At 44.9% G+C, this 27,319-nt stretch overlaps 1 protein-coding gene across 2 annotated transcripts in view; it reads left to right on the top strand.

Moving 5' to 3' along the window:
* The first annotated feature begins 15,063 nt into the window (after positions 1–15,063).
* Prickle2 (prickle planar cell polarity protein 2) overlaps positions 15,064–27,319 on the top strand; it is a 350,803-nt gene continuing 338,547 nt past the window's right edge. Inside the window, exons 1-2 of one of the 2 annotated variants that reach the window (XM_041632600.1) lie at positions 15,064–15,267; positions 15,936–16,021. In XM_041632600.1, coding sequence (XP_041488534.1) covers positions 15,226–15,267; positions 15,936–16,021 — 128 coding nt within the window. In that variant the 5' untranslated portion in view covers positions 15,064–15,225. Of the gene's footprint in view, positions 15,376–15,935; positions 16,022–27,319 lie in introns of both variants that reach the window. The other variant, XM_041632591.1, reaches the window with a different exon arrangement.

Genomic DNA, 27,319 nt, shown 5'->3' with positions numbered 1-27,319 from the left:
TGATGTGGAGTCTAATCTCATTTTTCTATCAGAGTTGGTGACCATTGCTTAGGCATTCTTGTGCCTAATGGCTAACTCTGTTGATTTTTGAAGTCTTTATTTTTCTAGCAAAAGGTAGCATCCATGAGGCTCGATCAAGATGGCTCAGAGGTTAAGAGCATTGCCTGCTCTTCCAAAGGTCCTGAGTTCAATTCCCAGCAACCACATGATGGCTCACAACCATCTGTAATGGGGTCTGGTGCCGTCTTCTGGCCTGCAGGCATACACACAGACAGAATATTGTATACATAATAAATAAATAAATAAATATTTTTTTTTTTTTAAAAAAAGAACGAGGTAAGAGGGCTTGGGGTGTGGCTAGTGGTACAGCACTTGACTTGCATAGCCTTGCAAGGCTCGGTGGCCAGTACTTAGCAATACATGCAACAGCACATACCAGGATGCATTGCTGTCCCTTAGAAGCTTGGCTGGTGCTAGTGGGCATGTGGCAAGTGGAGTCTAAAACAGCATTGCTCTTCTGCTCAGACTACTGTGGTGGTGATGCCTGTGCTTATATTACCTGAGCACAGATAGGATGTGTCTCCTCCAGCAGGGCACGTCCTGACTCAAGGTTCTGAAAATGACTTGAACGGTGAAATAAAGCTGACACTCTATGCTAACCCTCCCTTGTCTCCTCTTCCTTGTCTGTAGGTTAGGTTCATACAATCCAGTGACGAACTCTAGTGTTTAAAACAAGCAATCTAACAGAACATTTTGGAATAGTGGAAAGTTTCTATTCTGCGTTGTGCTGTCTAGTACCATCTAACTATATGTAGCTATGATTGAAGAAGCGGATTTTTACTTTTAGTTCACATAACTGAATAGCCACAAGTGACCAGTGACTACCATAATAGGACAGTGAAGTCCTGCGTGATGCACAAGCAGCCACTAGTCACAGACCTGAATGTTTGGGTAGAGCTGAGTGCTACCTCCCACCTGCCTGTGTCCTCCCACCCTCTCCACCACCTCCCACCCTCTCCAGCACCTCCCACCCTCTCCAGAACCTCCCACCCTCTCCAGCACCTCCCACCCTCTCCACCACCTCCACCCTCTCCACCACCTCCACCCTCTCCACCACCTCCCACCCTCTCCACTACCTCCCACCCTCTCCAGCACCTCCCACCCTCTCCAGCACCTCCCACCCCCTCCAGCACCTCCCACCCTCTCCACCACCTCCACCCTCTCCACCACCTCCACCCTCTCCACCACCTCCCATCCTCTCCAGCACCTCCACCCTCTCCACCACCTCCACCCTCTCCACCACCTCCCATCCTCTCCAGCACCTCCACCCTCTCCACCACCTCTACCCTCTCCACCACCTCCACCCTCTCCACCACCTCCACCCTCTCCACCACCTCCCACCCTCTCCACCACCTCCACCCTCTCCAGCACCTCCCACCCTCTCCAGCACCTCCCACCCTCTCCACCACCTCCACCACCTCCACCCTCTCCACCACCTCCACCCTCTCCACCACCTCCCACCCTCTCCACCACCTCCACCCTCTCCAGCACCTCCCACCCTCTCCACCACCTCCACCCTCTCCACCACCTCCACCCTCTCCACCACCTCCACCCTCTCCACCACCTCCCACCCTCTCCACCACCTCCACCCTCTCCACCACCTCCACCCTCTCCACCACCTCCCACCCTCTCCACCACCTCCACCCTCTCCACCACCTCCACCCTCTCCACCACCTCCCACCCTCTCCACCACCTCCCACCCTCTCCACCACCTCCACCGTCTCTACCTGCTTCATTGCTATAGGCGTAAAAACACACTGTTCTTCTGGTAGTTCTTTGGAATTTAGTTTTCTTGGAATAGCCAGGAGCCTGCCCTGACTAATACAGACCCAAATCCCACGAATCAATCTACCACTCATCTATTTTACAAGCTCAAAGAATGCCAGGAGCCATTGTTTGGGTCTCATTTCCAACTTAGTCCATGGCGCTGATTATTTTGATTAAAAGGCAAGGAGGACACTGAGCAATTGGCCTACTGACCCCGACTGTGAGCTATGAATGAAGGTTTTGTTTCTTCCAAAATCAAGTTCGGTGATTTTTTTTTTTAAAACAACCACTCTAATTTGTACATGCCCGATACATGATAGAGAGAGAACCATCTGGTCTGTTGATTTATGTATGGTGTGGAAGAAGAGCACATGAAAAACAAAAGCAGAGGTTTCATACCCAGGAGCGGAAATGAGTTCATGTCCAGGAGGCACTGAGAGGCCAGGCAGCCCTCTCTCGGGGCAGTTCCCACGCGGGCCATGAACATTAGCATAACATTTTTCTTGGTCCTTTCCAAAGTGTAATGTTTAACTGGCCACTAGAGCAAGATCTCTAGAGGCACCTTCTGATTCCCGGACCCTCCCCTCTCCCATAGTAACTCAGGAAAGTCCTTCAAGTTTCTGTGGTGGTATTTTGCTTGTTTTTTAACCAAGAAAGCTTGCCTGAATATCAGACTGCGGAGCTAGCCACACTAGTTAGTCATGGAGCCCCAGCAGTGGTAGCACACACCTTTCATGCCAGCACGCAGGAGACAGAGGCAGACAGATCTCTGTGAGTTCAAGGTCAACCCAGGCTACAGAGACTGAATCAGTTTAAAAGAGAAACAGAGCCTAGATGGCTCACACTTTTAATCCCAGTCCCAGAGAGGTGAAGACAGGAAGGGATATGGAGAGAGGAATATAAGGCAGGAGGAGACAGGATCTCAGGGCATTCAGTCTGAGGATTCCTAGAGACAGGTCTAAGGATTTAGTAGACATAAAGACTAGTCGCTGGGCTGCTCTGTTTCTCTGATCTTTCAGCTTTCACTCCCTAATATCTGACTCTGGGTTTTTATTGCTAAGACCAACTAGAATTCACGCTACAAGTTTCTTTCCAAAGCAACAAGGGTTGGGATCACAGCAGCTACTTACCTACTGTGTGCATCGGCCTGCTTCTGGTCAAAGGGACCTAGCATAAGATTTCTCATTAAAAAGAAAAAAAGCAGAACCAACTTCCCCCCATCCCCAACTTTAGAATCAGAGAGATCTCCATCAAACATCAAATCCTGAATCTGTCACTAACAAGGACAAAGTCACTTCACTTTTTCCCAGCCTTACTTTCTTTCAATAGAGAATAATAATGAACCTACCTCTCAAAATCTCAAGGATGCAGAAACACATAAGCGGACTGAGAGTGGTGGCGTGCAGCTCTAATCTCAGCACTTGGGAGGTAGAGGAAGGCAGATCTCTGTGAGCTGGAGGCCAGCCTTGTTTACATAGAGGATTTCAGGACAGCCAATGATACAGTGAGACCCTGTCTCAACAACAACAGCAACAAGACCCCAAATACAGGTGTGTGTGTGTGTGTGTGTGTGTGTGTGTGTGTGTGTGTTGATAATAAAGACACACACTAAAGCAGCATTTTGTAGAGTCCATATCTTGGAAAAACTAAGTGATTGCACCATATAGATCCAGGCCCCATGAATCAAGGAGGTGCTTCTGGGTGTCCCTGCATTGAAGCTGTGGGCTTGCACCTTCATTAGAACAGACCTTCTCAAACTGTAACATGTCTTCCTGTTGCGGGGAGATCCTGTTCCAGGAAGCTTCTGAGAGATTGGACCAAACAAGGTCAGGGAGCACACAGGTGACTGCAAGGCTACCGGGTCTCTGATATTACAGTTGGGGGGCAAGGAATTAGAACCTCATTTGATCCTTCTCTGTCTTCTGTCAGCTACATCAAGGCAAGAGAAGTCACAGACTAATGTGAGTACTGAGGATGAAGAGACTTGTTAAAATGATAACACGGAACAGCATAGTGCACAGAAGCAACATCTGGGCAGGTGAGCAGAACACCTGGGAAAAAGAAAGATTCTCAAGCACAGTAGACTTTAACTTACCTGGAGAACATTAAAAATGATCATCGTCTGGCCCCAACTCGGGATGCTCTTTTAAGTCATTTGGATGGGACCATCTGTGACATAAGAAATAAAACAGCTCCCCAGCTAATTCTAGTGTGAGAACTGCTGGGCTAAAGAGGCAACTTTCCATCTGGAAAGAATCAGGGACGGGTCCAGTCACTATGCCAAAGTTGTTTGGGTTTTTGTCTGTTGTTTGCTTTGCTTTGTTTTATTGGTTTTTGATTTTTTTAGGGGCTGGGGGAGTTACTAGTTACATAAGAAAAAAAATCACAGTAATTTCAGGTAGGACAAATCAGTTGGTTGAAATCTTAAACAATCAGATTCCTTTAATCACAAGATTTTAGAAAAACATTAAATCTCCAATTCACCTGAAATCACAGAAATTTAGTCTTAAATCTTTAAACTGATTTGTCTGTTGAGACTCCCAAGTGTAAGAGAAACGAAATCTATGATATTTATTAAAATTGGACTTGCTTCTCTCATTAGATTGTGAATTTTGCTATACTCTGTGCTTGCTGAAACTGGGGAACTGATTTTAATTAGGACATGTAAGCTACTCTATTTTGGGAATCTTTGGGGGCATTTGCCACAGGGGCAGTGAATATTAACATGACATGTCTCTCAGTCCCTTCAAAAGTGAGACATTTAGCTTGTCACTGGTGCAAGACCTCTGGAGGCAATCCGAAGCAAGGCAAGCTGATGTCACACTCACTGCTTGCGACCTACTGTGTGCATCGGGACCTGCTTCTGGCTAAAGTGATTCAACGTCTGATTTCTCATAAAGAAAACCAACATTGGAATCAAACAGATCTCCATCAAAATCCTGAATCTGTCGCATACTAGCATGGACAAAATCACTTTATTTTTCTCAGACTTACGTTCTTTGATAAGGAGTAACAACAAATAAACCTACCTGATGTGGGAATCCCCTCTGTGTGTTGCTTCTATTGGTTAATGAATAAAGAAACTGCCTTGGCCTGATAGGGCAGAACTTAGGTAGGCAGAGAAGACACAACTGAATTCTGGGAGGAAGAAAGCAGAGTCAGAGAGACGCTATGGTTCCACAGGAGACAGAGGTTGGGATTTTTACCTGGTAAGCCACTGCCACATGGCAATATACAGACTAATAGAAATGGGTTCAATTAAGATGTAAGAATTAGCCAGTAAGAAACTAGAGCTAATGGGCCAAGCAGTGATTTAATTAATACAGTTTCTGTGTTATTATTTCGGGGCTAAGCTAGCCTGGTGGCCAGGATGAACAAGCAGGCCTTCCTCCAACACCTACCTCACAAAAAACGATAGCAAGGATGCAGAAATACTTCAAGCAGGATTTTGTAGAGTCCATACTGCAGGGAACAGAGGGTTTGAACTTTGCTCTCCCAAGGCCAGCGAATTGTGGAGCCTTATCCCCCAAACAGATTAGCACAGGTGTTCCAACAAATTACAACCAAGGAATATTATGATTTTGCCCTAAATCAGGTTTATATTCTTGAAGTCCAGGACTAGACTGCCTACTTGTTATCAGAAGCCAGTTCAATACTGGCCTTTCCCAACCCAGGTACTCAGCTTCAGACCCTTCAAGGGTGTTCTAAGATCTTGACATGGCAAACATCTGCAAATTTTATATTTAGATGCTAGGATGGAGTTGACTGAGGGACCAAACAACACTGACTTGAACAACTCCCACTAGATACCTCTCCCCTTGAACCACTATCCACATAGCCAAGGTGTTGTCTAGTTTTATGTCAACCTGGCATAAGCTAGAGTCATCAGAGAGGAGGGATTCTCAAATGAGAAAAGAAAGTCTTCATAAGATTCAACATTGAGCATTTTCTTAATTAGAGATCAATGGCAGGACCCAGCCCATTGTAGGTGGTGCTACCCCCGGGCTAATGGTTCTATAAGAAAGCAGGCTGAGAAAGTTGAGAAAGTCATGGGAAGCAAACCATTAAGCAGCATTGCTCCATGGCCTCTGCATCAGCTCCTGCCCTGATTTGAGTCCCTGCTCTCAATGCTTTTGGTGATGAACTGTCATATGGAACTGAATGAAATAAACCCTTTTCTCCTCAAGTTGCCTTTGGTCTTAGAGTCTCATTGCATCAATAGTAACACTAACAAAGACAGTCGGTTAATAAAAATCTTTCTCGTGGCCCCGGTAGCACTCACCCATCTCTCTGCACCTCTTCTAAGCATTGCTCACTTGCCTGTCTCTTTCTGAAATGTCCTCCAGAGGCTCGTGTTTTGAATGCATGTTTCTTACCAATGACACTATTTTAGGAGGTAAGTATGGGTCTTTGGGAGGTGAGACCTAGCTGGCAAACACAGATCACAGATCCAGGTGCCCAGCTTCCTCTGCTTTGGTCTGCTTTCTAGGGCACAGCCTCTTCCATATGTTCCTACAGCCACAGACTGAGCCACTCAACTGTATTTTCTTACTACGATGGACTAAGACCCTCTGGAACCGTGAGCCAAAATAATATCTCCTTCCTTCAAGTTGTTTATTTCAGCTTTTTTGGTTATATACAAACATCACTTGTTCAGAGTATACCAAGTATGCCAAATACAAAGTCTTGTAGAGACAAGATCCTGCCTCCATAGATACCATGGTAACCATCACAGGATTTGTTGACCAGGTCATTCTGATGGGAGTAGAACTGGACACAATTTCTTAGATACTGATCGCAGCTTCAGCAGCTGCCTAGGGGAGTATTTGTTATAACATGGGCAAAGATACTTGCTCTAAAGAGTTACCTTGGGAGTTCTTTTTTATAATTTCTTTTATTTTTTGAGATTATAATACAATTTTGTCATTTTCCTCTTCCCTTTCCTACTCCCAAAACCTTACCTGGGAAATTCTTAAAATGTGTATGACCAGGTCATGACTTTGCCCCAGATTCAGATTTAACTGACAGTGTTTTAACTGAGCTGCTTAGGTGTCCTGGTCAAAGGGAAAGGAGACCCACAGTTGATGTCTGTCTTAGGTTCTATTGCTGTGAAGAGATGCCATGACCATGGCAACTCTGATAAAGGAAAACATTTAATTGGGGCCGACTTACAGTTTCAGAGGTTTAGTGCATTATCATTATGGTGAGAAGCATGACTGTGTGCAGACAGACAAGGTGCTGGAGAAGGATCCAAAGGGTTCTACATCTTGATCTGCAGGCAACAACAGGAGACTGTGTGCTATACTAAAGCCTAGCTTGAGCATTTATAGCTTCAAAGCCCACCCTCACAGTAACACACCTCCTCCAACAAGGCCACACCTATTCCAACAAGACCATGTCTCCTGAAAGTGAAAAGCATTTCAAGCACATGAGTCTATGAGGCCATTCCTATCCAAACCACCACAATGCTCATGTTGTAATGGTCATGTCCCGGTAGTTGACCTACTTTGAGTTTTGTTTGGAAGTTTTTAATCCATTAGCTAGGATTAAATTTGGTTAAACCCCAGTTCTACCATCAGAAGCACAGAAAGCTGGAAAACCACTCTAATTCTTAATTTTTTAAAAAAGATTTTTTTATTTTGTTTTATGTATATGACTGTTTGGCCTGCCTGCATGCATGTATATATACCATGTGCATGCCTGGTGCCCTCTGAGGGCTGGGGAGTGCATCAGACCTCCTGAAACTGGAGTTATGGTTGGTTGTGAGCTGCCACAAACCTGGGTCCCTGCAAAAGCTACAAGTGTTCTCACTGGCTGAGTCATCTCTCCAGCCCCTAATTCTGAACCTTGTTGAGACAAAGAGTTCAGTACGTGTGGAGGGGAGAATGTGAGAAAGGGAGATGAACAGGGAGAATTAATTTTTATCTATGACTGAGAAGACATAACAAATTTCTGTGTCCAAACACTAGCCTTCATTTCTTGGTGCCTCTCAAGGATGGACTAGGAAGACTGTGGCAAGGCTATGCGTGGAAGTGTCCTTCTTCCTTTTTGCAGCTCTTTTCATTTATATGATGCTATGATCAACCTAAGCATTGCAGAGAAGCAGTACAACACTGGGGAAGAACTGGAGAAAAAGGTTAGGATTTATCAGGAAACAATTATGGAGAGACTGTGAACGTCTACTCTTTCCCCACCCCCTGAACATGCTGTCCTTGCTAGGGTGTGCTGGTTCCTGTAGAACACTCCCGGGTGAATGGAAGGCACTAACCTTTTCTGGATGCATCCAGATCTCATATCAGGCTACACGTGGGAGCTGAACAATCATTGGGAGGGGGTGAATGAGACTTTCAGATGAAGTTATTCCTTGAGACACGAAGGGATCAATACTCTTGAGTTTCATCCCTTCTGTGGCCACCTCTCTCCCTAGGACTGGCGACTAGGCAAGTCACGCTCTTACTTGCTCCCCCCATCCCCATCTTCACTGAGGCTCTATCTAATAAAGACACTGAGAAACATGCTCTACTGCACTGGGCTGTGACAGAAGGAAGATGTGACTAAAATTAACTTTGGATCATCATGCTTTTGGAGAAATTTTAGCAAACACATACACCTAGTAAAGCCTGAAGAGGCCAAAGGCATAGTTTTCTGTTATTACCAAAAAAACCCATATAATATTCATTGGAATAATAACCCAAAAGTTATTATTAGTTAGAAAATTGCAAAGAGAAAGATCTGAAATATCTTCATCAAAATCCCTAATATTTATCTCATACGACAATTATCTGTGTGTATTTAAAATGTATACTTTCAGCTTAAAAGTAAACCTTAATTTTGGTATAAATTGAAAATAAATGCATTAGTTAAAAATCCACTATTTTGTACCTAAAGACATCTGGAGGGCTGCAGCATTCAAAACTCAAATGAACTAAGAATTAATTTAATGTTTTCAGCTTTACCCATTTTAAGAAGAAACATAAACTAACTGTATAAAAGGTAAATAGTTGTATTAATTACTTTTCTCATTGCTGTGACAGAATGCCTGAGTAAAGCAACTTAAGGCTGACAGGTTTATATTGGCTCAAAGTTTGGGAATATAGTCCAGTGCAGTGGCGAAGGCATGGCGGCCGGAGCATGAGGCGGCTGTCGTCACGCGGTCTGCAGAGAGATGAACACTGGTGCTCAGCTCACTTTCTCCTTTTTTTGTTGTTTTTTTGTTTTTCAAGACAGGGCTTCTCTGTGTAACAGCTCTAGCTGTCCTGGAACTAACGCTGTAGACCAGGTTGACCTCAAACTCACATCAATCTGCCTGCTTCTGCCTCCCAAGTGCTGGGATTAAAGGCGTGTGCCACCACTACCAGGCTCACTTTCTCCTTTTTATTTAGTTCACTACTCCAGCCCATAGAATGGTTCCATTCACATTTTGAGTAGATCCTCTCTGCTCTGTAAGTCTTTCTGGAAACATTCTCATAGACACCCTCAGAGGTGTATTTCCATGGTGATTCTAAATCTATCCAAGCAGACTGTGATTGTTTGAATAGGAATGGCCCCCATAGACTCATGTGTTTAAATGCTTGGCCCATAGGGAGTGACACTATTAGGAGGTGTGGCCTTGTTGGAGTGGGTGTGGCCTTATTAAAGGAAGTGTGTCACTGTGGGGTCATATTTTGAGGTTTCAGAAGCTCAAGCCTGTCTGTGTCTCATAGACTCCTTCTGCTTCCTGTGGATCAAGATGCAAAATTCTCAGCTCCTTCTCTAGCACCGTGTCTGCCTGCATGCTGTCAAGCTTCTTGCCATGACGATAACAGACTAAACCTCTGAACCTGTCAGCCAGCACCAATTAAATATTTTCCTTTGCAAGAAGAGCTGTGGTTCTGGTGTCTCTTCAGGGCTAACGAAGACACAGAATGTGAAGATTAATAATCATAACAGCAAACTAGTCAATCACTTGAAAGTCAAACTATCTTAACTAGTAAGATTTTTTATTGTCATTTCTGGAATTTTCTTTCTTTCTGTTATTTATTTATTTATTTACAAATGCTCATGTTTTATCTTTAAATACAGTGGTTTCCCCAGGTCTTTGATATGTGTGTTTTAATTACTATTTTGTAAACTGCTTTTCAAATGGATTAATAGTCAGAAAAAAACTGTGCCATATTCTACAACATTCTCAATGAAGGAAGAGAGTCATTCAAAGGACAAGATGCCGTATGCTTGGTTATTTAGTAGTTTCTGTTGTTTAGTAAGCTCTGAGCTTAGATGTTCAGATAACTGGTGACTCTCTTGTCTCAGAAACAACACTCCTTTAGCCACATATGTGTCCTTGTTTGCCTTTACCATTTGGGATGATCTGGGCCAATGTCTCTACAAAGTGCTAAGGCTTTTCAAAGGGAAGTATTACATTGGTTAGTTCTTTTTTATCTTCCCAAAAAATGTTTGCTTTAAATGCATTATAAGTTCCAGATGATTTAATGTTTTGTGAAGTATTCAGCCTAAACACTCTATTTTTGTTCTTTCTTTTTAAATTTGTTTAATGAATATATATCCACATATATAAAATGATCCATGTATATAATGATGCAAATATATATATATATATATCCACTTATATGTAAAATGATCCGTGTGTGTGTGCGCTATTCTGAGATACAAAAATTTGTCGAGTATAAAAAATGACTGGTTGGGAAGAAAGAGAAAAATCTGTGTATTTTATCACTCAGAGAGAATTCTCTGTGTCTCCCTGGCCCTTAATTTCCCCAGCACTCTAAGTCTAAAAATCTCTTTTGCAGAATGCCACTTGTAGACTCCTGATTCCCAAGGACATGCTGATGGTACTTGTAAGTGCAGGCTGCGTTCAGGGTGATTTTACCCCTTTTACCGCATCCACAGTTGTCTCTAGTACACACCACAAATAAATGTGCCCCTGGTGAGGCTGCACTTCCACACTCTGTTCTTCGTTCCTGTTCTAGGACGCTCTTTATGAACACATCTTTGAGGTTTTCTGCAGGTATGCTGGCACAGCAGGAGAGAAGCTTCACTTGACTAAAAGAGAAAAAAACACAGATTTATATAAGAGAAAAATAGAAAGCCAAACTAAATAGGTACCTTTATATAGGTTAAGGTGAGGGGAGACACATAGAGTTTGCTATACCTGGTCCAGATTTGATGTTAAAAAAAAAAAACCCTCAAGCATCAAGGGCATATCCTCCATTTTAGATACTTTCACTTTCCTGATTATAGAATGAACATATGTTCATTGCAGGAAATATATTGCAGAAGCAGAAAGGTGAAAAACGTTATAACATCACATCAATCTGTTCTAAGGTGTGGTGCGTGTCTCTCTTAACCAATGCTACTCTGACTTGGCTTTGGTTTTCCACTTTATATTTCTGCAAAGATCTCCATGCTAGCAAATATGTATGAAGATTGCTTCATGTTCCCTTAGGAATCACATTGTCTGAAGAGACAAGGGAACACAAATCAAAGATTACAAAAGCAAAGATACAGCCAAACGAAGTTCCCTGATGTTTGCATCAGCCGATGGGAAGGGTCTTATTCTCCTTTCTTTCTAAACTTTATCTTCCTAAACAATAGAACGTGACTGATGAGTAGGTGGGGACGATCTTACAAGCCACAGGATGTTTGCACCTGCCTGGTAGAAATGCCTCAGTAGGGATCACGTCCACGAGAAGAAATTCTTACAAAAATAAGCCTGTAGAAAGCACTTCTGCAGCCTAATTTGTGGGGTGGCTAGGTCCTGGTACCAGTGTGTTGTGAGATACTATCTCTGGGGAGATATGAACAAATGTCTACTCACCCCAGATTGGGAACTAATGACAGACCAAAGTGTGGATATCACCAAAGAGCAATTTGGTGAACAGGTGAGTTCTATTGGGTTTACTTAGAGTAATATGGGTGAGTGGTTACATCCAGGAACAGAAATGACTCAACTACAGCTACATCACCAAAGCTCATCCACCGCTGGTGACAGCTCACGAATCTTGGAAATCTGGAGCACACTTACAGCTTGCAGGCAGCTGTACAGGTTTTTGAGTATCTTTTCTAGGTCTGAGCCTCTTTCAGGCAGCTCGGCTTGTCTAAGCGTGTACCCTCAGCAGTCTTTACTGTTTATATATGCCCAGGAAGGGAAGAACCTAGTGAAGCTGCTCAGTTTCAGGGACTTCCTAAAGTCTTTGAGTTGTTTACTTCCTTAGCTTCCCTGTAAGAGAGAGTGTGTCATCTCCATTTAGAATAGCCTGTGTTTCACCCCCTTTCTAACCTCTTAATATTAACTCTCTCCAAGCAGGAAGGTTTTAATTTCAAAGAAACTACTTGTGTCCCCTATATACTACTCAGAGGTATAAGACCATCTACTGGATCTTAGTAGACCTACCAAAAAACATACCCTTAAAGAAAATTGACTTTCTCTCCCTGAGAAGTCATCAAATGCCAGCGGCTCCTTAGAAAGGAATGGGAGATGGAGCCCTTTCTTTTCCACATTGGTTGGAATGGTGATTGGCTTGATCTGTGTCAGTTTCCCTCCAGATGCTATGGCTTACTCTCTACAGCTGCCGCCAAATATGATAGTGGATGACCACCCCTCAGATCGATGAAATAGAAGATAATCAGTCCTCTCTGTCTGAATTTCAGAACACTGTTTGTGTCCGTATGTGTCCATGTCCAAGTGTGCGCAGATGCTCTGCTGTCTTCTCTTAGATGTTATCCTCTCTGTTTTTTTTTTTTTTTTTTTTTAAAACAGGGCCTTTTGTTGGTCTGGAGCTCATCAAACAGGCTAGGCTGGCTGGACACTGAACCCTGAAGCTCTTCCTGCCTCCATATTCCCCAGCTGAGTTTGCATGTGTGTTCCACTGTGCCTAGCTTTTGTCTTGTAGTTTTTAAATGTGGGTTCTGAGGATTGAACTCAAGCCTTATCCTTGCACATCAAGCACTCTGCCAGCCCAGCTTCCCCTGTGGCCCTCTGAGTCTCAGAGCATTTTTATCAGGGCTAGGAGGAGGGTGAGGTAAGTAAGGCAGGGCAAAATAAAGTAGATTCTGTAGATATTTTTTGATATTGATTTTGTTTCTTTGGTTATGATACAGAAATATTTGTCTAAATTACTGAATTTGTCCTCTGTAAATTTTGCTCCTGAGGCAAAGACGTTATATGCCTCCCCTTAGTTATGGCCCAGAAACCAAACTTTACTGTCTTGTTGGAGAAGATGGATGGGTAGTTCTCATGGAGGAGGGTGTCTGAGTTGTGTCCTGCTATTCTTTTGGCTTTGATTAGATAGGTACACTGGTGCTGTAAAATATTATTTTAAGATGTGTTACATTTGCTTTGCTGTGCAATATTTGTTTCATGATGCAAAGATATCTTGCATTCTTTTAGGTTGCATTTTTTTTTAAACTCTGTGACGCTGTGTTACTTTGCTGGTCTAAAACACTAGAATTGTGTAACAAAGAGCTGAACGAACAAGGCAGAAGAAAGGATAGGCAGGGCTGGCAGGCAGAGAGAATAAATAGGAGGAGAAACCTGGGAAGAAGAGATTGAGGAACAAGAAAAGGAGGAGAGGAGGACATCAGGGGTCAGTCCCCCAGCTACATGGCAAGCCACATGTTATCCCAGGCTGAGATGGCTTTCTTCTTCTTATATATAAAATGCTAAGCCAGACATTCAGCTCTTTTCCAAAAATAACAAGAAGCCTTCTTTGAACTTCCACGAGTATCTAGAGTGTGAAAGCACTGTGTAATTGCAAATGCAAAGAAGACGATGACCCTTTTGTTATATTGGTTTGGTGGAGAACGGATAACTTCAGTGCATACTTTGTATGACAGGAATGTGTAAGAGATAGAACAGTAGGAAATGGAGCGAGTGCAAAGAAAATGCTATTTGAGCTAAAACATCGATGAAGAATGGACACGATAGCCTGTGCCTCTTAGGACGACATCCTTGTTACTGATCCCTAATCGCCAATGAACCCTGTTTGTGCCTGTCACAACAACTCACATGTCCAGACCCATTCTTCATTGATGCTGCCGGATAAAGATTTCTGTCACATCTTTATAAGAAGTACTGATAGAAGGGTAAAAACAAGACTTTAATCCTATCACTCCTGTCTTAGGGTTTCTCTTGCTGTGAAGAGACACCATGACGATGGCAACTCTTATAAAGGAAACATTTAATTGGGGTGGCTTACAGTTTCAGAGGTTTAGTCCATTGTTATCATGATAGGACATGGTGACATGCAGGCAGATATGGTGCTGGAGAGAGAGTCCTACATTTTGGTTCACAGGCAACAGGAAGTGAACTGAGACACTGAGCATATCTTGAGCACAGAAGACCTCAAAGCCTGCCCCCACAGTGACACACTTCATCCAACAAGGCCACACCTTCTCCAACAAAGCCACGCGTCCTAACAGTGCCATTCCCAATGAGCTTATGGAGGTCAACTACATTTAAACTACCACAACTCAGGAGGCAGAGGCAGGCCAACACTTGTGAGTTCAAGACCAGTGTCTTCTACATAGGCCAGCCAGGGCTACATAATGATACTTGTGTTTGTGTGTGTGTATACATACATATGCATTTATATTAGACACCCATATTGATAAGACATACAAGTTTAACAAATGTTGAGAGGTCACTAATACACCATGGAAGAAAAGGTGGAATGAAGGGATGTGGTGTCACACTCTACATAATACAATTAATGAGCCTTCAATGAACACTTTACTATATTCCAGACTCCGTACATTTAGGGACACAGCTGATCTTCTGTTCAACTCTTCTTTTCTCTAAGTCATCTACCAACCTTAATGAATGTTAATTAGATTTCCAGGAAAGCTTTAAGGGGCCATGAGACTATTTTCTATCATGATTGTGGTGATGGTTGCCTGCGTGTTATGAATTTGTCAAACAGGCCAAGGCTATGCACTAAATAGGTTAACTTTTACTCTATGTCACTTAAATATTAAAGTAAAAAAAAAAATAAAAAAAAATCACTCATCTCTGCATCTCCACCCGACATCTGTGAAGTACCCCTGCCCCCTAACTTCGGGGACCAGGGTGAGCGGAAGAGCTTTTAGGGGCTAGGCCAGCCAAAGAGTTCTCCCCAGAGGGCAAGGAAGCAGGAGAAAGGAGAAAGTGGCCTCAGCTGGTGCCAGAGAGGATGGGACTGGCTGGGGGAGGGCGGGGAACACGCGGAGAGGGGAGGGACCAGCAGGCGGGGAGCGAGCTGCAGAGAGAAGGGAGGAGGGGAGACGTGCTCTCCCGAACCAGCCGGGACAGCTAGGCGGAGACCGCCCGGCTGACGACCGCGCCGGCCCAGGCCACCCGCCCTCCCGGTGGCTGCGGCGCGGACACATCCAACCGACAGCACTGCGTGCGGGAAGCGCCCGGCCATGTTCAGCCGGAGCTCACGGAAAAGACTGTCCCGCCGCTCGGTGAGTGTCCTCCACCCGAGCGGGGCCGCCCGCCCGGTCCCCACCGCCAGCAGCCAGCGCCCGGGCCCAGCCCCTCTCCGCCCCGCGGCGGCGCACCTGTGGCCCCAGGTAAGCTGGTCCCGCGGGCGCGCGAGGGGCTGGGTCCTACTCCAGGCCAGGCGACAGTGCCACCAGGGACCTGGACCCTAAATGCCATAGTTCGGGGCTCCTGAGGTGAACCTTCTTCATTATCCTGTCTCTTAAGGAAAATGGGAACCCCAGCGCCCAGACCAGACCTGGGACTGGCTTTTGGATGTCCCCACTACCGTCTTCCTAGGAGCCCCAGCTTAGTTCAGGGCAGCCACCAGGTGGTCCCCGCAACTCCAGGGAACAGAAAGGTCTTGCTTTTGTTTCTTAGAAACCGGTGACCAAGGTGTCTGGGGGAGACAAAGCCCCAGCCAAGCCATTTCTTGATGATTCTGTGCCTATGCTCTATAGACAGCCCACCTGGGACCACAAGCCCTTCTCCAGGTGCGAGAATCTGTTCCCAAGTCCCCAACATCAGAGAGCAGTTGAGTCCAATCTCAGAGGCAGGGTGGGAGGGGCAGGCCTCCCCGCCTAGGATACAAGTGGGGCTTTGAAGGAAGCCCTGGTGGTGGACATGCTTGTGTTGTCTTTTTGTTTTGAAGTTGACCGGACTGGGTCGGATTGAGAGAGGCCAGCCATGTAACGCCTGTGGTGACCAGTGCCCCGGGTTCGCCTTGCATAAATGGAGGTAGGATGGTCTTAAGTGCACCACACTGTAGGGAGGAAAAGAAATACACGTTCCCCCCTTTTAAATCTATCCTGTAAGTCACATGGAAAGAATGCAAACACTGTTCCTTTAAGAGCCCAGCTACATCTGCTACAAATATTGAAGGTGGAAGTGGTGGCCAGACACTGGAGGATGCAGGAGATGCATTTTCCTGATGCCAGAGCTTTAAGTGGGAAGTGTCTAGGTAACTCGGCCCCAAACAATTCAAACCTGGAGCCTGACGGTGTTGCCAGGCACCATGATACAACGGGTGGAGGATTGCCTAGACTAACTGGTGTTTTCCAATTGTGCTTTCAGCGGAGCCCTTGTAACTCTGGGTCCCAACCACAAATCCACCACTGCCTGCCTGTGCTGTGTCAACCCTCTTCCCGGGGCCAGATGTTTCTTATTAATGTGCCTTGAATGTTGATTTTCAGGCAGCCTCAGCTGGCTTGCAATGATTTTGTTTGGGAGTGGAGGGATTTGGGTACCCTCCCACCGCATCGGATGGGTAGGGCGGTGGTTGGGAAAAGTTGGGGTGTGGTGTTCACAGACTCTGCTTGGTGATAGAAAGGTGAGTCCTCTTCCTTGGCGTCTTCATGGAAAGGAAAAAGTGGGCACAGTGGATAGTTGACCGGTGTCATTCCTGGATTAAAGTGACCCCCTCCACACCAGTCACAGCTCCTTTGAAGAAGACGGTTTAGCACACAAAGGAGGAAAGTTATCTCTGCCCCCTGCCACCTTTGCATATCTCTGGTTTCCTACAACCATGGCATCTGCTGGGCACCCCACGTTAAGGAAATCCCCGGCTGGTTTCTTCAGAGATGAAGTGCTTTTGTTCCCACCTCAGATGAGTCTGGCAGGCTCTCTGCCTTTGTTTCAGGACACTGAGCACAGACTTGGGGCTTTCAAGCATGTAACGACCAGTGTGGCAGAGTCAGGTGGGCAACCTTATAAATATGTGGTTGGGGACATAGGCATCTATCAGTAGTGCTAGTGCTGTCTTCAGGTAGGTGTGGCACCTGTGGGCGAGCCCTGTGGATAGGCCCTGGGGTGTCTCGGGTATGAAAGTGGGTTGCACATGGGCTGGGTTTTGAAACCTCGTTTCGCAAAATTCAGTATGAGCGAGAATAGCTCGTGGCTTCCCTTGATCCACTGGCAATGTAATGGAAGTGATGAGCAGGGCAGATGACTTGAAGCTTCCCTGTCTTCCTTTGCCTACAGGTCCCTTTCTGACCAGAGGCCAGGTGGCTAATGTCTCTGTGAGAGTATATGACTCACCTTGTTCTTGTTCTCAAGCCTTGAACAACCTCTGAACGTTCGGTCCCTAAGGGTCCATCGTTCCTCATTTCTCTACTTGTTAAAATGGGGGTGACAGGACGCTTATCTGGGGATTACATGAGATATTGAAAGTATTGCTTGTTTATGCCCAGGCCCAGAGGAAATGTGCCCTGATTTCGTTGTTTCCAGCTTCCTGCCACGGGCTGCTCAGGGGGAGATGTAGCTCATTTGTTTGAGGATGCTGGATGACCGGGGTCACTTTGACCTTCATGATCATGGTTCTTCGAACTTTACAGTTGATGTTGTGATGGGAAAACAAGGGTTTTATTTTCAGCCCGTGAAGGAAAAGAGACCTTTTCATCAAACTGAGGGATTTTCACATGGAAGCAATTTCCCCGCTAGCTCCAGCAAAAAGACATCCCTTTGTGCCATGAATAGGGTTTTATGGTGTTTCCTCCTGTCCTGGACAGGAAGCCGCTTGGCTGACCTTCTGCCTGATCATTTTTGGGTTCTAGCAATCTTTTTAGTCTTCCTTAAAAGACCTTATTACCCTCTTTTACTGGGAAGCCCTAAGTCGATGGTGGACACTGATGCCCATGTAGGAAGAAGGGTTGGAGTGTCAGACAGGGAGCTTATTTTTGTCCTGACCCAAGAAGAACACACATGGCTTTCCCCAGATTCCAGGTCTTAATTGCTGTGACAAACTGTATGGCAAAAGTAACTTAAGGAAGGGACAGGGTTTTTTTGTTTTTTCTTTTTTAGCTGTAATCTGAAGGCAGTCTCTGATGATGGAAAGGACACAAGGGTAGACGCTTGAGTCAGCTAGTCACATCATAGCCACAATCAGGAAGCAGAGAAAGCTGACTGCTGGCACTCTGGCCTGTGGGGTTGTGTCTCCCATATTCAGCATGGTTCTCTCCTCCTCAGTTATACTTCTCTGGAAAGAGTCTCATAGATATACTTAGAGATGCATTTCCTAGGTGACGCTAAGTCCAGCCAACTTGACAATGAAGACTAGTCATTACAACAACCCTAAGACCTTCCCATGTGACTTCAACCACTTTCCTGGTCTGTGTGCATCCGGCTTGATCCTCCTCCTTCTCACTTCCCACCTGGACATCTCTTTGGAATAATGTAGGATTAAGATATCGCCTCCCAGTCCAAAGAGCCGTGAGTTCTAGGAAGGAAGCAAGCGGAAACAAACTGCTTTCTTCTGGCATCGTGCTCAGACCTGGAGCTTTGAAGTACACCCAGAACTTAGCTGGCATTTGTTCTGTGACTAGCTCTGTGACCTTGGACTCTTTCCTGTCCCGCTGGAAGACTCTACAGAGCAAGTATTTGGATGGCTGTCATATGCCAGGTGCTCTGGTGGTGGTGGTGGCCACTCAGCAAGAGACAGACCGTCAGGATGGCACAAAGAATTAGATCCTAGATAGGGCGGTTCATGCAACGACAATGGGTGGAGATGACGTTGGGTGGAGAGATTGGAGCTGGTAAGGAAACTGTCATTCCAGCTCCTGGAAGCCTGTTAGGAATGTACAGTCTGGATCCCATCCCCGGATGACCCACTGAGTCTATCTTGAACGGGAGGAGGCTGGTACTGGCTGACTTGCATGTCCATTTACATCAAGAGGCACCCGGTGAATGGCAACATTGTTCCCCTCCCTTTGGGTCTTGCCATGAAGCGGGAAAGATGTCTGTGAGAGACTGTGGGTCTTGTCAAAGCTATTGGATTGTGTTACATGGGCTTTGCTGAGTGATGATGCACTCCCATTTTTATTGCTCCATTTTCCTTTAGGCAGACAATGCGGATATTTTCTAAATTTCTATTAAAGATAGGGGTTATGTGGGTCCTTGGGAAACAGGACCCACAATCCTTGCACTTTGTGTGGAGCAGCTGGAAGCAGGTGACCTAGTGAGGAGAAGTCATCCTCTCATGGTAGCTTAGTGCAAAGTGTCACAGCTTTCAGGCTGCAGAGAAGATCCTTAGGGGGAGAATGGAAGAAGGCAGCTTCATGGACTGTAGCTGGGTGCTTAGTACTCTGCTACAGCAGGGCTACTGGGAGCCAATTATGCTTGCAGGTTTGCATCTAGTCTTGGGGCAGGGCATGGGGATTTGCACGTGAAAGTTTAGTCTCTGCACTTTTGTATACTAATGGGTAATGGTACCAACAGTGCCAGATCTCCATCACAGAAGACCTGCAATAACAGGACAGGCTGACTGGTAGGTGTCAGGCTCCCAGGTACAGCACATCTTTTTAGTCAAGCTTGCCAAACCTTGTGAGGTAGGTGTTATTTTATTGGTAAGGAAATCAAAACTCCCTAGCTGCTACATCACTTAGCCATGACCACTGGGATACCGAGGATCATGCTCATCCCCTGTGACTTGCATGCCTCTTGCCTTAGTCTAAAGCAGTGGCCACAAACCAAAGCCTAAAGTCACTCAGCAGTTACTGGGTTCTGTTTTCTGAGCTTGGCATATTAAGCAAGTAACCCAAAAATATTAGATTCTGACCAGCTCTCCTAGTTGACACAAACCAGTGACTCTTGATTGGTTTCCCTTCAGATGGGACTGACTCTGACTTACCTTAGTCTCCAGCATCCCGGTTAGTTCTAGGACCTCTTTGGAGTTACCAGTCCAGGTCTGGAGATCCCAAGCCACCGCTCTCATCTTTGCAAATAAGGATTGGGGGGTGGGGAACAATCTTCTCTATTACTAGTCACCCTGTGGAAAACAGTGGCATAACCAGACAGGGGCTTTGTGTCCTTTCTCCCAGGCTTGGCAACTCTTGAATGTGGGCGTGACTACTCATTCCTTTAGTGGGAGGGAAATTGAGTCTCAGAGGTGTAGCAGGTGATCCTCCAAACCTGACTATAAATGTCTGTCTTCTGGAGCACAGCATCTCAGATTTTATCTGCCTATAAAGGAGTTTTGCTCAAACTCAGGTTCTGGTTCTCTTGGTTTAAGGTAGGACCCAAGAGTCTGTCCTTCTGAGAAGTTCCAAAATGCTGCTGTTCCCATGCCAGGGCCCACGCTGTGAGTTGCAAATATCTAGGCCATGACCTACAAACTCTGACTCTTGACCTTCTAAGCCTCTAGTCTTTTGCATGATCATAAATCAAAACTGGATTTTATAATTTTAAAGAGCAGGGGGATTATTAAGAGAATAATCATCTACAATTTAGGAAAATAATCTGAAATTCAAATTTCCATATGTTTATATATGAATTTACTGAACAAAGCCTAGCTCATCTGTTGACATTTCACCTTTTTTGTTTTGTGACAGCAGTAGGGTTGAGTAGTTGAGGATGAGACCATAGCTCACATAGCCCAAACTATTTAGTATCTGACACTTATTTACCGAAAACCAGTGCTGGCCTCTAGTCTGTATTACTGTTTAGAGTGCATGCATGCCTAGTTTAGAAAGAAGGAATCTGAGAGTCTTTGGAGTCAGGGTCTTAAAGGCATTTCCCTCCTAGCCAGCTGAGAAGAGAGGTAAAATAAAAGCAGTCAGAGAAGCAGGGCACAGACTACAGCTCTTCCTAAAGGGCTGTGGTAGACAGGGTTTGCAAGGCCAGATCAATGACCCTCCAGGGGCTTCTAAGCCCCTTGTAATCTCTTTAACATTGCAACTTTACGTATACATGTAGGTTCAATTTGAACAGGAAGAGGTAGACTTTTACAACAGCCTCCTGGAGTGCCATTTTCATGAGCAGCTGACTGGCAGTCCACAGCAGGGCTGGCTTGGCGAGGCCATTATAATTATGTAGAACAGTTAGTCTCTGGATAAGGGAGGCTTTTTGAGGCACATGCTTTGGCTGGACCACGGTTGCTCCAGAGGCATTGCCCTTGTTGGGGGCAGGCAGCCACGCCTGTGCCTTGAAAAGCATCCTTTCTTAGTTGCCTTGGCGACTCTGGGCTGCTAACTGCAGCTGTAATTTGGGGTGAAGCTGGCCTGGTTTCCTTTAGTGGATTGTGATTTGGCTATGGAGTAGTTTCCACCTATTGTGCTGTCTCAGTCGATGAATTTGCCAAGGAACGGGAGAATATGTCTGCATATGAGCTAGACAGACTGATAGACAGACAGACTGGCTTAGACACTTACGCCTGGGATCATCTTCTAGGCAGGACTAAGAAAGTTGCTGATTATATAATTTGCATTTGATAAATTTATAAATTTGATAAATATATGATAGAATTTGAGACCATTAGTAGGGGTTTCTCAAGAAAAACACACAGTCCATTTCAATACAGTTGACATCTCTTATTTGGAAATGAATATTGGTGTTATGAAAGGAATTAAAATCTTCTTCCACACACACACATATGTGCAGCAGGCCACCGAAGAAGAAAACTGCCGCTGTGGGGCAGAGCCTGCTACCTGTTTCGTGCTTTAGTTCTTGCTTTTTTCATGCTTAGAAATAATCTGTGGATATTTTCCACATTCGTCTATACAGGGCGTAAAGAGCTAATACATTCCTTGCTGTCCAGCCTCCGTTGTATATGGAGCATACAGAGTCCGAGATTTCATGGTCATGTTGTTTGTTTCCACCGCTTCATATCGAGTTCACACCGTCACTGTCCCCATGCCCGTGTTTGTCCAGTTCTATATTTCTGTCACATAACTGGCACTGCTGGGTCAGAGGATATGGACGTGAAGAATTTTAAAAACACTCGTCAAATTCTCCTGACAATTTCCGTCCTAACTCTTTTAAAAGCCCAAGAGCGTTCGCATGCTCGTAGCGCTGCGATGTTGAGACATCTCAGCTTGTACGGCAACCTGATAATCCTTGCTTAATTGCCCCAAGTGACAGTGTGTGCCTGACGAACAGTGAGAAAACACAGGCCATCAGTGGCAGTCATCTACTTTCCACGATATATTTTAATTTGTCTCTAATCTGGCATGCGATGCCCACACTCTGTTGAGCGGCTTCGCTCACCCCAGTGCCTCTGCGGTTTACCTTGGCAGGAGGAAGGAGAACCGAATACATTTGCTATCTTATTGTCTTTTGGTTCTAAAGGCTCAAAGGTTAGCCTTTAACCTTGCCATGAATGAGTACCTCAGAGGGATTCCCCTGTGCAGAGAGGGAACATTGCCTACTGAGAATCATTCCCACCTCCCTCAGCTTCTTGAGATCAAAGGTTTTCTACCTCGCTGCATATGGAACAGTAATAGGTGCAGTCTCTGGGGGCAAACGTGTGGTTCTAGCCACTGCCATAACTGTGTCTTGGAGGCTTGTAAAGACTTACCTGGAAGCCTTAAAGTGGAGTGGCCAAAGGGGCAGACTTTAAGAGCTGGTTCCTGGCATGCTGTCTTTATGTGTGTGGAGGCCTCAGACTCAGATGTCATCCCACAGGAACCACTGCTTTATATTGAGACAATCTGTCTCTCACTGGGGCTTGGGGCTTCCTGATTTCAGTGAGCTGGGGCTGAGTCTCAGGGGACCCCCTCCTGCTTCCACCTCCCCAGAGCAGACTACAGATGTGTGTGCTGCCACACCAAGCTTTTTACTTGGGCTCTGTGAATGTCACTCAGTTTTTCATGCTTTTGTAGCAAGCCCCTAAAAAGTCACCTTGGCTCTGCTTCTGAGGCTGCACTGCCCTGAGCAAGGGATGTAACCTTTCTGCACCCAGCTTTCTCAGTGAACCGGAGGTATTAGGATTTGTCGGGTGAGGTGGTTGTAGGATTAATGGGATGAAACATAGATACTTCCCCCTGTGCCTTCGATGAAGCTTGGGTTGCATGAATGCATTGACTTCAAAAAGATTCAGCAGAAAAAGGGCTGTATGAGGAGCTAGAAGATCTGGGTTCAAGGCCTGAGAAACTGTAGGTTATAAGATAGATTAAAAAAAGCTACTCGCCCAGGGACTGAAGACATGTCAGTCTCAGTGGGAATGATGATTCTCCTCTTAGAGTCAGAGAGACAATATAGCACCCCCTCTTACCTTAGCTGATATTAACAGAATGAGATCTCACAGAAGGGTGGATTTAGATCCTTACTGTATGCAGACTCTCAATGATGGGTTTATACACACCATGTGGAAACAAATGGCTTTTGTTAGAATTACACCCTTATAACCTCCACCCGAGTACAGTATGCATAAGGTGTTCATAAAAACAGTTTGCAAAGTCCAAGAGGTAGGTAACTTTCAAACTCGGCCTCTAGGGGCCTCTAGTGAGCATCCTGCTTCACCAACTACACTATGAAAACTGAGGTTCACAGTCTGTTTCTCCCTGGCTAACCTGATAATAGTCACTGAGTCTGTGACCTCCTGCCTTGCTAAGAGCTTCCATTTATACGAGCACTAGTCCTTAATTCAAAGATCCCTCTTAATATGGCAGAACATATAAGTAGAGCATTTATTCAATATCTGAACCTGAGAGCATGTCTTGGAACCTCTTAAAGCAAGATCTGTGTTTGTATCTTGTTAGCATTATACAGGATTTAAATCTTGAATTGGTTGACATTTGATAATGGGGGCAAACATATGATTTTTTTTTTTTTGCCATCTTGGGATAACTGAAACTATATGCCAACTCTTGTCTTACAGTTTTTTTTTTTTTAGATGGAGCATGCGTGTCCAGTGGGCACAGTTGCTACCCTTTGTCGTATTCTCATACTTGCGCTGCCTTGCTTGTTCACACTGGCGGCTAGTCTCAGTACACAGCTGCTTTTGTAGCTACAGATTTGAAAGAAACCATGGCCAGAAGGATGCTAGGAATGTTAAGTCACTGCTTGGCAGGAACAGCCATGCAAAACACGACATCTAGGCAACAAAATCCTCCATGTCTGGGAGATGCTGTGGGGGTAGAACTAACGTGATGGAGACCTTATGTGTGCCTGGTGTCTGACATGCATCACTTTGTGTCATTCTTCAAACGGTTTTTTGAGATGTGCCTTTGGCCCTCCATTTTTCAAGTGTAAGCAAGCAGGGAGATGATGTAACCAGCTAGCAAAGTCCCGTTCACACCGACAGCAAGTCACAGATCTTTGGGGCTCAAGATACCAAGTTGTTCAAGTTGTGTTTAGTTATAGTGTTTTGATTTTCAGTGTCAACATGAAACTGCACTATGGCATAACTCATCTTCCACGTTCGCTAGCTTGGGGATGGAATCTGCTTCGTGTCTGTAAATGAACACAGTATCTGAAGGACTCTGGATTAGCTGCTGTGTGTGAGGCTGGGGCCATTCACATGAAACTCCTCTCAAATTGGAGGGGATGGTGATTGCTAGGTAGGGTTCCCGAAGGGTGCCTCCTGGAGTCCCAGCTCTGTAGAAGAGGAATTAGAGCTTGACCAGATCTGTGAGCATTAAAGGGAGCATCATTCATGTTGATAGCTTGGGTTTTGGTTGGGCAGACTGGAGAGTCTGAGGAGGAAATGTCTCTAAGAAGATCATCATAAGGGCCTGGGGAGCTGGCTCAGTGAATACAGGACTTTCCCACCATACAGGCGTGAGGATCCCTAGAAACCATGTAGAAATTGGAGGTGGTAGCTAGGACCCATAATGTCAGCACACTTATGGTGAGATAAGAGAGACAAGAATTTCTGGCCCAGCTGTGAACAACGAGGGACCCTGGCCCAAACCAGGTGAAAGACGGGGACTAGTACCATAGGTTGTTCCTTTGACCACTACATGCATGTGTGGCGCATGCGCACCACTCTGACACATGAACATACACACATACATACTACCGAAACCACATACATAAAAACCAAGAAAGGTTGTGATCATTTGCATGTTTCCTGAAGGAAATCCCCCACCAAAGGGACCAGCCAACAGAGAACTCATAGTATGCCCTTGACGACCAGCTTGAAGCTAGCATAACAGCATGTCATGTGACCATTTTTCAGTCTTTGGACTTGGGTTTTGAATGCGTGACTTGACACTTAGGAGATCCAGGTGTCTCCGTGGCAAAATGAACGCAATCACATGGTGGACAGTGAAAGGCTTGAATGTGGGCATTATGAGATTTTATGTTTATTAAAGAATGAGGTGATACAGAATTGGATTGCCCAGGCTTAGGCATTGACTCATTATGCACACGTATAGCATGGGGATGCATGCTCCACCTTCAAATGCTAAGGAGCTAGGCCTCAGGGGGATCTTATTCAAAGAGTGCAAGTGCTTTCTCTTTTTCAATGGCTTCACAATATTGTCTCGATGACATAATTTTCAAAGCCTTGTGCTTTGCAGTCGGGCACCCAGGATTTTCTTTCTCACTTGTATCTTTGATGACTTGGCTTTTGAAGCTTGCCCAGCAACTTGTTGAGTTGTTTACAAATCTCGGTGTTTTTAATCTTTATGAACCCCAAGATTAGAGGCAGTGGATGAACTGGAGAATGCCCATGCATGCTTTCTCTTGGGCTTGGAATCTTGGTGGTCCTATGAAGGACACAGTGGTTTTTCTTGTGTTCTATAGGTGGAGGAACAATAGCTATGTCCTGAGATCTGGGGTTATTTTTACAGTTCGTGTGAGAACGTTCCCCGCAGACTCATGTGTCTAAATGAGCCTAGCTCAGGTACTAACTACTTGGGGAAGTTATAGCATGCTAGGATGTAAGGTCCAGACATGGGCTTTGAGAAATCTCAGCCCTTTTTTTTTTATCCTGTCTAATTCTTTTTTTTTTTTTTTTGGTTTTTCGAGACAGGGTTTCTCTGTGGTTTTGGAGCCTGTCCTGGAACTAGCTCTTGTAGACCAGGCTGGTCACCTGTCTAATTCTTAATCTGTCAAGTTGTGAACACACCACAGGCACCACTATGAGCGTCCACTGTCACAGACAGAACAGACTCTTCTCTGCCATGATAGATACCCCCTGTAAACTGAACACAAAAAACTCCTTTCTTTTAATTGCTTCTGTGGGATAGTTTGTCACAATGACAAGAAAAGTAACTAATAGGGAATTTAATTTTTAACATAGTAGATAACAATATTTAAAGGTAGAATCATCTCTTAGTTTAATTGTGGTTGAATTTCCCCTTCTTCTGTGGGGTTTCCCTGGATCCTAATGTTTGACTGTGGGTCTCTGCATCTGTTCAGGTCAGTTGCCGAGAGATGACAATTGGGCTAGGCAACAATCTGAGTATTACAGAGCATCCTTAGGAATCATTTAATTGACTTTTTTTTTTTTTTGCCAGTTGTGTTTGGCTCTATCCTGGGTCTTTGGGCTCTGTGTAGTCAGGAAAATTTTGAAGATTCAGCAAATTGATTTATGAATTAACATAAAGAATGAGTATAACTCCACCACCTAGAAATGTGTGGTCCCAGCAGTAAGATGTGATTTTTCTTCTAGTCTGTTTCCTTTGCGTACAGCTTCTCATAGCTGTAAGACTTCCTGAGAGTTTCTGAAACACATTCCTAACTGACTGCCTGAAAGAAAGCAACAGAAGCTCCCGTGTCTTCTGAAGTTAGAGAACTCCAGAATCAAGGTATCAGTGGAGTGTGTTCTCCCTGGAGACTATGACAAATCTGGTCCATGCCCCTCAGTGTGCCTGGTTTGTGGGTTCACCACTCCATCTCCTCTCCATCATCATATGGCTTTCTTCCTGTTTGATGTGTCCACTAAGGATTTATCTTTGGATTGAGAGCCACCTTAATCCAGAATGATCTCATCTCAATTCTTAATTATATCTGCAAAGACTGTATTCTTTTATAATAAAAGAACCCTGTCAAGTCCATCCTGACAGGTGCATCTTTTGGGAGTCTCTCTATTGATGCCAACATAATAGTCATGGGAAAAAAATTTGTGACTGTTTTTATATACAAATTTTTAATAAACTACTTAAATAAATTTAGGAGTATAATATCCTAGAAGTAATAAAAGTGATAAAACAATTTTTAGCACTGTTACATTTTTTTTCTCTTGTATATTACATCCTGGCAATTGCAGTTTCCTCTCCCTCTATTCCTCTAAATCCCTCTTCCAATTTCTCTGCTCAGATCAACTCCTCTGTTTTTCTTACAAAAAAAAAAAAAGCAGGCCTCCCAGGGATATCC

The sequence above is a fragment of the Microtus oregoni genome, unplaced genomic scaffold (assembly GCF_018167655.1).
Source record: "Microtus oregoni isolate MIOR12 unplaced genomic scaffold, Mior012 000002F_ref0000024, whole genome shotgun sequence".
Taxonomy (NCBI): Eukaryota; Metazoa; Chordata; class Mammalia; order Rodentia; family Cricetidae; genus Microtus; species Microtus oregoni.
This window is presented reverse-complemented; position numbering and strand designations above follow the sequence as displayed.